Genomic DNA, 11,603 nt, shown 5'->3' with positions numbered 1-11,603 from the left:
ATTGAAAAAAAATAATTGTTGTATAAATATAACTGATTCAATTTTATTAGTGATTTAAACAATAATTCTATTGCTATAGATTTGAGAATTAAACTTCTTTTCGTTTAATTATATCTTTAATGGTATAAAACAATTAAAAAATTTACAATTTATAATGAAAACTATTAATAAAAAATTTATAAACTCGAAGGAATAATGAAACCAATAATAAAATGTGTATGATAGATTTCTTTGTGATTTAAATAAATCAAAAAATTTTTATATTACATTAAGATAAATAGGAGATAAATAGGAAAATTATTTCTTATTTGGAGAATTACATACATTAGACTAATTAATAAAGAATTTTTTATTATAAAAAAGTACAAAAAATTCCACATATTTATTTGATATGTTTTAATTGGTCATAAATATTAATATTATTTAATATTATTTGATTTGATTTCATTCTTGAATAAAATTTATGCTCTCATTTTTCATCATCATGTAATAAAATATTTAGAACAATAAAAGTAATAACAATAAATAATAATAAAAGAATAAGTTATTTAGGTATTAAATAATAGTTATTTTCAATGTATTTAGCTGTTCTCAAGAATTTTAAAGAAATACTCCACCTATATAAAATTAATAAATATATATGAAATATAAAAATATAAATTTTAAGATTTATTTTACCTCTAAGATTCCATCCTCTGGTAAATCAGAACAATGTACAGCATTTTGTACTTTAGTTTTGCCATATTTTGCTCGAAGAGTATCTGGCCTCACTTGTCGTGCAATATCCTATATAAAAAATACATTACATGAAAAGAAAAAAAATTTCATTTTTTATACTTACTGGATCCATAGGTCCACATAATTTTCTAAATTCTGCTTGAACATCAAATTTTTCATCTTTATGCTTTATTTCCATAACAATACATGGTCCTGATTGCAATTCTTCCACCATAGCCTAAAAATATTTTTATTGTTTAAAAATATATATTTTTTTCATCATATTATAGTTTTATAATATAAACATACAGCATAATCAGGAAGAACTCCTTTATAAACTTCTAAAAATTCTTCTGCATCAAATGGATTAACAAAAAATTGCTGTATTGCAGAAATAGTATAACCAGCTTTTTGTATATCATCCACAATATTTCCTATATTATGAACAAAGTAACAAGTACAATATCAAGTACAATATTATTCTTAAAAAAATATTATTCTTAAAAAAATATATTTTTAACTTTAAAATGAATGAAATCTCATACCAATTAATTTTGCTTGAATAGCATGTGGTTTAATAATACAGCAAATACAGTTTTCTAATGTTGCTGTATTTGTTGGTCCCTTTCTCCCACTTTTTGGACTAGGAAAAAAGTATTGTAATTCCTGAAAAAAGAAATAAATCATAACATTTGTATTATTTTACATTTATATTAATATAAATATACATAAAAATAACACAAACTCTTTCTGCTGCTTTTTCATTTTCTGAACCATGTACTGCATTATGAATATCATCTTTACCATATAGTGCTCTAATGGAAGATGGGGCTTTTGCAATAACTTCCTTGCTATCTTCTGGTCCCATCACTTCTTGCCATCGTGTAATTGCATTATCACCTATCAACTCTAAAGTTACAATAGGACCAGAAGCGATATAATTTACCATATACCTAATTAGAAATATAAAAAAATATTTATTATTTTCTTCAAATTCAAAGATAATTAATAATATAACAATTTTACGCTATATTGGTTTCTTCTTTTTTATCTTGATAGAGTTCCATTGCTTGTTCATATGATAACTTAATCATTTTGATATTTACAATATGTAACTGAGAAGAAATAATTATTTTTAATATTTCTCCTAATTTATCAACAACACAAGGCTTCACTATTGCAAATGTTCTAAATAAAAAAAATGTTATAAAATTTTAATTATAATAATAATCAATTATTAATAAAAAGAAATAATGATATACTTTTGCATTTTTGTTTGTAATTTTGTTTGTGTAGCACAATCTGCATAATTTGTTATCTTTATATTTCGTGAAAATATTGTTACAATAGCACCTATATAAAAATCTCTTGCTTGAATACCTTCGCATTTTGATCTTTTTAGAAATGTTTTTTTAGTTTTTAAATCAAACTGAAAACAATAAAACATAATAAAAATCTTCGTTTTACGAATATTTGCAAAATAAAATACTAAGTAAATATACCAATTCAACCGTATTATCGAATGGATAATAGTAGAGATAAAACTTTTTCAAAACACTAGCTACTTTGTCATACCATTCAGCTTCAAATGTATATTTTTCATTCATATCCGTCATTATTTCTCAAATAAATTTATTTACACTAGTAATAAAATCACACTTATAAATTAAACTTTATAATTATACAAGGTTATGCTTTAAATAGATCATCAATATTACATAAAAATTATATACTGTATCTGTAATACATTCATACATATATATCGTTACTACGGACACTGTTGTTATTTAACTTTTAACATGTTTCTATGACAAAGTATAATGTATAAAAAGTTATTATATTATTAATACAAAATATAAACAAACAAAGTAGTAAAAAAAAAGCATAAATATTCAAAAATCAGCGCCATCTATATAGTGGCTAAAATAAAACTAATAAAAATAAAAAGAGCAGATAATAAAAAAAGGAAAAAGATAAACTAAAAATTGATTAACAGCGCTATCTTTTGAATATAAATTACATTTTTTTAAAAAGAAAATTATAAAAAATAAGAATTCAAAATTAGCATTTTTGAATATTTTTAAGATATTTTTAAAATTAAAAAAATAAATATTCATTATCTTGCTTTAGAAGAAATGTCTCTAATATTCAAGATGATAGCAAAGATGATAGCAAATATAAATTTTTATGCTATTATTATTTTTTTTTCCTATTTGCTCTCCTTATATATATTACAGTTTATGTGCGACATTGTACAGATGGCGCTGATTTCCTAGTTCTTAGTCTTTCTAAAATAATATGTCAATAGTTAATAAATAATAATTAATAAATAAATGAATATCTAAATAAATAAAATAAATAAATAAATGTATAAATAATTAAGTATATATAATAAACAAATAACATTTAAATAAATAAGTATATAAGAATAAATATATTATAAATAATAAATGATTACAAAAATATGTAAATAGATAAAAGAATAAAAAATTAATGAAATAAATTGATTAATGAAAATTAATAAATAAATATGTAAAGAAAAAAATATAGAAAAAATACAAAATAATATTAAATAAATAAGTAATTTCATAACAGGAAAAACAGAGATAAGAATAAATAAATTAATTAATAATTAAATAAGAAAATAAGTAAATAAATAGATAAAATAAAAAGAATAATATCGAAATATAGTAAGTATACTTTTTGTAAATGTTTTTGTAAATATTTTAATTATAAATTGTAAAATAAAAGTATAAATTGTAAATATAAAATATTGTAAAAATATATCAATTTCTTTTTTATTTTTATATAACAAAATATTAGAGTTATATAATTCAATAATAAATTTGGAAATAATACTAAAAAATTTTATTATATTAAATCTAATTTATAAAAATATATTCGATTTATTATATTTATTATGGTAATAAATTATGCAGTAAATAATAAATAAATTAGAATAAAAGTTTCAAATTTATTAAATTATTGAAAATATATATCTATTCGTAATTATTTTATTATTATTTTTCGCATAAAATAATAAAAAAAAAATTTTAGCATAATTTTAAATTAGAAATTTATATTACAAAATATAAAATTTTACAGTATTTCGAAAAAATATACTTTAATTATTATATATAATATCCTAATATGTTATTAAGTCCATAAATTAATTATAAAAATATAAAAATTGTTATCAAATTCATAAATTAACGATAAATTAACAGTAAAAGTATAAAAATTAATCAATCATTGATTAATATATTCGAAAAGTTTATTTTGATATAATCGGAAAAGGTCGTATATTTTCGTTCGACTTCGGCTCAGGCGCTCGTATAAATACGGGACAGAACGGGCGCGCGCAATCATTTCCTATCGAACTCGCGTCGCGTTAACATCGAAATCATAACACTTTAACTGAAAATTTATAACATTGAGAATAATTTATTATTATTTATTCATATTATTATTATATAACATATTATTATAATACACACATTTTTTCTTTTTTACATTTACTTTTTATTTTATTTAATTTTTAATTTTTAATTAACATTAATTATATATTTTTCAATTAATTTATTTGATTTAAATTTTAATTTTTAATTTTTAATTTTTAATTTTTAATTTTTAATTTTTAATTTTTAAATTTTTAATTTACTTTTAATTTATCTTTCAATTTCTATTTCAAACTTTAAATATTTGCTTTTTAATTTTTTTTAATTTTATTTAATTTTATTTTCAATTCACTTTAACTTTTAATTTTAATTTTTAAATTTTATTTTAATTTTGGTTAAAATTTTTAATTTGATTTAATTTTCAATATTTAGTTTTTATTTCAAAATTTTGATTTGATTTAATTTTCAATCTTTAATTTTTATTTCAAAATTTTAATTTGATTTATATTTTAATTTATAATTTTCTTTTAATTTTATATTTAACATTTAATTTGTTATAATATTATATAAATTTTAATTTGATTTATATTTTAATTTATAATTTTCTTTTAATTTTATATTTAACATTTAATTTGTTATAATATTATATAAATTTTAATTTGATTTAATTTTCAATCTTTAATTTTTATTTCAAAATTTTAATTTGATTTATATTTTAATTTTTAATTTTCTTTTAATTTTATATTTAACCTTTAATTTGTTTTAATATTTAATTTGTTATAATATTATATAAATAATGACAAATTAAATATTAAAACAAATTAAATGTTAAATATAAAATTATTTATATAATAAATATATAATAATTATGTGGGTCTCGACGTAGTCACCTCCTCGTTGGTGAGACCCGGTAATTGGCATCGGTTTTCGTTTTATATTATTTGATCAAATTATTAGAAATATCACATTAAAAATATTGTATTAAAACTATATTAGAATGATTAGTTTTTGAAAACTGATGCCAAGCTAAGAACTACACTAGTTTTAAGTTTAAGTTTAAGTTTAAGTTTAAGTTTTTGTTATTGTATCTTTAACTTGTAAAATTTTGATTATTTTGCAAGAAATTTCGAAAATTTATAATTCGCGACATCATTTATTATAATTGATTATAATCTAAATTTTGATAGCGAACAATTATAACGTAATTTTTCCAAATTATTCAAATAATTTTCCAAATTTTTCTAAATAATTCATAAAAATTTTTGAATGTTAAAAAGTATCTTAGAACTCATAGCAGTATTTTCTTAAACAAATGTTTGAAACGAAAAAGAAAAAAAAGGAAAAATATCGAATATTTTACTTTTTTTTCCACCCTATCCCTCCCTTATTATACAATTTTATTTTCAGTAAATTTTTGTTACCGCGCGCGATCAGTAGAGTCAGTGTTTGCTTTCGTAAAAGTTTTTTAAATTCTTTAACGAATAACGCGAAATTAGAATCAGTGTTTGTTCGCCGAATTTAATTTTTAACCGGTCGCGTTAAAAGACTACGCGTTTAGAGTCAGTGCTTCTCTCAAGAAAATACGGCGGTCATCCATCACGCGAAGAGGTAATTATCTATATCATTTTATTTAAATTCTTATTTTTTTATCTCAATATAAATCATTAGATTTTTAATTTTTAAATTTAGAATTCAATTTTCAATAATCTGGATTATGTTTTAAATTATGTTGTTTCGTTTTTGTTACAGATATTTCCTAACATCCCCCTGCCAATATTCTTCGCATCTAATGGTGAGTCGCATGCATTTATGTTCCTCCGGTCACTCAATCATGTCGTAGGACGAAAGGTCCGAATCGACACGAGTGATTGGTTGTATACGTAGATTTTTGCAACGGGCATAGTGACCACGGATATATTTATTATATCCGTGAGTAGTAACATTTTCTGTGTTTTATTTATTAGCTCAGGCTAGATCTTCTTGCACATCGCGTTTCTCAAATACTAATAAACTAAAAATTTTCTTTTCTTTTTTACATTTCGCTTTATATTATAATATATTTTAATTATTCGATTTTCAATTTTCAACAATCATATGATACAAAATATAAAATTTTAAATTTTAGTTCCTTCGTATACGAAAATGTGTAAGAAGATATATCGCGACAGGTAGATTTCGGAATCAAAACAATAATATTGAACATTGTGTTTCTAATTTCTAATTCGAAACTATGTTTTGATGAAGGAATCGCCTGAGGTATTAATGTTAATTAATTATTAATGTTAACTTTAATTTTTCAATTCAATTAGTTTATTTTGCATTTAGTATTTCTTGTTGTAAATAAATTTCTTATTTATTTTTCTTTTGCTTTATTATTATATAGATATTATATAGATATAACTTTAATAAAATTAGAGTCATTGAATAAAATTTAAAGTAAAAATAGATGATGAAATAAAGAATATTAGTCCGTTAGAGAAAAAATAGATATTTATAATATTTTTTTAGTTTAGGATTTTCAGGTTTAACCCCTTCCGTGTCTATTGCCACGATCTCACTCACGTGCCCAGGTGTTACTTGGGTGAGAGAGAGGCAATAGGCATGATGACTATAGTTTATAAGTTTTTAACGGCGACTGACGATAAGTTAGTGATCGTGCACGACGTATTTTCCACATTGTGTGTGTTTGCGATTAGGCTGTGGAATTGCGTCGTTACGATTCTCATTTTTATTTATTATATTATCAATTATACGATTTACAATTTTGTTAATATTATCATAAAATTATAAATTGTAAATTGATACCAATTATTAAATTTTAGTAATGCCATTTTTATTGATAATTAAAATCGAGATAGATACGATTTTTGTCGCGATTCACGCAATGATCATTAGCCATCGTCAGTCGATTTCAGGAAAAGGTACGTAAATTTAGAGTGTGAAAGTAGTATCAAACTCGGGTGTCGGAGGCGTCCCGGGACGTTCTCCCTAGTGTAGGCTTTTTGCACCCGGGTGTAATGTGTGAGAACCGTGGAGTGGGTGTGTTGGTGTGATTGTTTTGCCATTTTTTAAATATAGCGCTAGGTAGGATAGGTAGTATACTTTCTGGTGTGCATGTTAATTATAAGTAGGTAGGGCCGGGCAGGTTGTCACAGTCTCTGGTCGGGTAGGCGCGTTTTCGCGTGACAACCTGTTTCAGGAAATACAATTTGAAAAATCGAGAGTGGAGCTGAGATGAGTGATCATCGATGACCACTCGTTTCTGGTTTTACTTATATCGATTTTTCGAATTTCGCGGTCGCGGTCGCGAAGTGGGCGAAACGAACGTGCGCTCGAGATTCTGCGCATGTGCGGACAATGGTCAGTAATGACTATTGGTCGTCCATGTGCACTCAGCTTTCGCGATTTAGTCTATTTTTTTTCTTTTTTTTTTTTTTGCGATTAGGAAATCTCGAGCCTAGATTTAAGTTTCAGCGGGCATCGCGCCCGAAGGAGGAAGACCGAAGAGGCCTCGACAAACTGTCACGAAGAGGGGCTGCAACGAATGGTTTCTCATTTTTTGGATCTTGTCTGGATCCAAAGAATGGGAAGTCATTGTTACTACTTTGTCACTATGCTCGTTTTAGAATCAGTAGTAGTAGTAGTAGTAGTAGTAGTAGTATTTATGGCCGATGAGAATTCCGGTCCAACGTACAATCATCATGGGCAAATGGGCAATCGCGATTTTTTAATTAGTGTTGCGACAAATAAATTACGGTTTGCATTAAAGTTGCGAAATAATGATCGTGTTTGATTTAGTGTTGCGTTTAATGAGACATCGCGATTTTTTTTAATAATTTTAATTTTAATAATACAATTTTTTATAAAAAGTAATATTAAAGAATTTTACGTTTATTTTATTCCAAATTTTAATTATAGAGATATTAGATTTCAATTCATTTGCATTTGTATTAAATTCATTTTAAGAATTAGTGTTGCGTTGAAAAGTAATCGCGTTTTTGAAAATAGTGTTGCGTCAAAAAATAATCGCGTTTTTGAAAGTAGTGTTGCGCTAAGAAATGATCGCGTTTTTAAAAGTAGTGTTGCGTTTATAAAATGCCCATGATTCTTCCACTAATATTGTGGAAGTGATCCTGTTTTGGGATCATAAAATGCAGTTGCAAGAGCTGCAAAAATGTGGTCCTACTTTTGGATCACAAAGTGGGAAAACGGGCAATCGCGATTTTTTAATTAGTGTTGCGACAAATAAATTACGGTTTGCATTAGTGTTGCGAATAACAATCGCGTTTGCTTTAGTGTTGCGTTTTATGAGACATCGCGATTTTTTTTTAATAATTTTAATCATTATTAAATTTAATAATATAATTTTTTTTAAATAGTAGTATTAAAAAATTTTATGTTTATTTTATTTTATTTTATTTTAGTTTTAATTAGAGATATTAACTTTCAATTCATTTGCATTTATATTAAATTCATTTTAAGAATTAGTGTTGCGTTGAAAAATAATCGCGTTTTTGAAAATAGTGTTGCGCTATAAAATGATCGCGTTTTTGAAAGTAGTGTTGCGTTTATAAAATGCCCATATTCTTCCACTAACATTGTGGAAATGATCCTGTTTTTGGATCACAAGTGTGGTCCTTATAGCCTTTTTTGGCTATAATTTTTTTTCAGCGCCCCTAATTATTACAGCATTTGTTAATGAAAATACTGCTAAAAATTTATTCATTTGAATTTTAAACTCTCGTACTATTACATAAAATTGTTTGCATTATGCAATAAGAACATTAATTTATTTAATATTATAAATTAATATTCTTATTACGATATATTGATACAAACAGTTGATTTATTTGGAACAAATGACAAATAATTATTCGTTGTCAAAATTAAAATTAAATTTTTTTCTACTATTTCCCTAAAATTAAATAAAATTTGTTAGTATTTTTGCATTTTTAATTATGAAACAATTGAATAAATATTCGGAATTCCTGCGTGAAATATCAAAATAAAATTTCTAATTTATTCTATATGTAATTTTTAAGATATCTTCGATTAAATTTAAACTTAAATTTAAGATTTAAATAAATTTTAAGTCTTAAATTTAAGTCTTAGATTTAAGTTTAATGTAAGATAGACATTTAAATTAAGTCTTAAATTTAAGTCTTAGGTTTAAGTTTAATGTAAAATAGACATTTAAATTAAGTTTATTGTAAGCACATTTCGTAAGATGATACGCTCCTTAACATAAAATCAACTCTATATATACAAACATTCATTCATAAATATTTTCAATCCCTTTACTTTTTTTCTTTTTCTATTTCTTTTTTTTTTTACTTTGTTAAATAAGAGCGTATCTTTAGTACGGATGATGCCAGTAGGATATATAAATCATAGATTTAAGATGTAGTATTAAGAATATAGATTAAGTTAGATGAACGATGATAGATAATTTATTTACCAATTGTATCACATTTCTTTTCTATGTACAAGATCTGATTTGTAGATAATTAATTGTATTATTTAATGTACTGGTCACTTTGTTCAATAAATTCAACCTGATGGGTCTCGATGCGTAGTCACCTCCCCGTGGGTGAGACCCGGTAATTGGCATCGCTTTTCATACTTTTCATTTAAAAAGATATCTTCATTTCCATTCGAAAATTTTTCGAAAAGCGATGGCAAGCCAAGAACTACGCACACCTTCAATCTAGTCTAAAATGATTACTTTAAATTATTTTGATCAATTAACAATGGATTAGACTGAAGGTACTAATAAAGTCTTTTACATTCGATGTAAATGACAAGATGCGCGCATCTTAGATTTAGGTCCTAGTTTTAAGTATAGTATAAGATAGGTTTAAGATTTAGAATTAAGATTTAATTTTACTATATTCATCATAATTTATTATATTTCGATAAGATGCGTACGTTTTAGATGCAAGCATTAAGTATAAAATAAGATAGATTTAAGATTTAGTATTAAAACTTAGATTTTTATTATAATTGATTATACTCGATGTAAATGATAAGATGCATGCATCTTAGATTTAGGTTCTAGTTTTTTGAATAATGTAAGATAGATATAAGATGTAAGATATATATAAGATATATATATAAAATAGACCTAAGATTTAGTATTAAGATCTAGTATAAGTTAAATTTAGGATTTCATCGATGGACATCGCTGGACATCGCTGGACATCGTTGGACGACATTGGACGTCAGTGGACGACATTGGACGACATTGGACGACATTAGACGACATTAGACAATGTGGGATCACGATGATTAACATAGCATAATGATTACAATTTCCTTTTTATAATTTCTTATATTCGATGTATCGATGGATATCAAATGATATGGTTGGACATCGTTGGACATCGTTGGACATCGCATGATATCGTTGGAGATCGTTGGATATTGTTGGACGTCGTTGCATGTCTATTGATATCGTTGGATAAAAAAATGTAATTTCCTTTTTCTGATTTCTTATATACGATATATCAATGAACATCGTTGGACGGCGTTGGATCACGATAATCAACATACGATATAGTTTTTAATATTATTAGATTTCTTTATTATATTTTGTTATATTCGATGTATCGATGGACAACGAGGGACATCGATGGACGACGTTGGACGATGATTAATCACGATAATCAGCATACAACATAAATTTTAATTTCTTTCATTATAATATCATATATTTGATGTAACGATGGAAAATAATGGGCATAGATAAATAACGTAGGACAATATTGTATCACGATAATCAATATAGGATACTCATTGTAGGATTTTAATTTCTTTTTATAATTTCTTATATTTAATGTAACGATAGTCAATGTTGGACGGCGTTGGATCACGATAATCAACATGCGATATATTTTTAATATTATTAGATTTCTTAATTATAATTTGTTATATTCGATGTATCGATGGACAACGATGGACATCGATCAACGACGTTGGACGATATTTGATCACGATAATCAGTATACGACATAGATTCTAATTTCTTTTTTTATAATTTCTTACATTCGACGTAACGATGGACAATTTTGGACGGCGTTGGATTATGGTAATCAACATAAGATATAGCTTTTAAAATGATTAGATTTCTTCATTATAATTTGTTATATTCGACGTAAATCATAAGATGCATGCATCTTAAATTTAGGTCCTACTTTTGAATAATATAAGATAGATGTAAGATAAATAAAAGATAGACGTAAGATAAATGTAAAATAGATGTATGATAGATGTAAGATTTAGTATTAGATATAATAGATGTAAGATTATAGATCTAGTATAAGTTAAACTTAAGTCTTCAACGATGGACGACGTTGGACGACGATGGACGACGTTGGACGACGATGGACGATGTTGGACGACAATGGATAAATCATTTACCAATTGTATCATATTTCTTTTCTACCTTTAAGATTTAGTTTATATATAATTAATTGTATCATTTAATGT

General features: G+C 24.6%; 1 protein-coding gene and 1 long non-coding RNA gene across 3 annotated transcripts; one reads left to right on the top strand and one right to left on the bottom strand.

Annotated features, from left to right (window-relative positions):
• Window positions 1-331: 331 nt before the first annotated feature.
• Window positions 332-2,599, bottom strand: LOC107995696 (nucleoside diphosphate kinase 7). Of its 2 annotated transcripts, none has more exons than XM_028665680.2 (9): window positions 2,293-2,599; window positions 1,980-2,146; window positions 1,744-1,905; window positions 1,463-1,670; window positions 1,263-1,383; window positions 1,027-1,151; window positions 842-955; window positions 679-786; window positions 332-617 (listed from the first exon to the last, which is right to left on the bottom strand). In XM_028665680.2, exons 1-9 carry the CDS (start codon window positions 2,293-2,295, stop codon window positions 582-584), a joined length of 1,044 nt encoding a protein of 347 aa, XP_028521481.1. In that variant the 5' UTR covers window positions 2,296-2,599; the 3' UTR covers window positions 332-581. The 2 variants fall into 2 exon arrangements, with proteins under 2 accessions (XP_028521481.1, XP_016908828.1); XM_017053339.3 differs by having other exon boundaries at window positions 2,220-2,598.
• Window positions 2,600-4,987: 2,388 nt separating this feature from the next.
• Window positions 4,988-9,675, top strand: LOC133666838 (uncharacterized). Its single transcript, XR_009831561.1, has 2 exons — window positions 4,988-5,723; window positions 5,865-9,675. It is a non-coding gene; the product is annotated as an uncharacterized LOC133666838 (long non-coding RNA).
• Window positions 9,676-11,603: the final 1,928 nt, after the last annotated feature.

Source organism: Apis cerana, linkage group LG10 (assembly GCF_029169275.1).
Source record: "Apis cerana isolate GH-2021 linkage group LG10, AcerK_1.0, whole genome shotgun sequence".
Taxonomy (NCBI): Eukaryota; Metazoa; Arthropoda; class Insecta; order Hymenoptera; family Apidae; genus Apis; species Apis cerana.
This window is presented reverse-complemented; position numbering and strand designations above follow the sequence as displayed.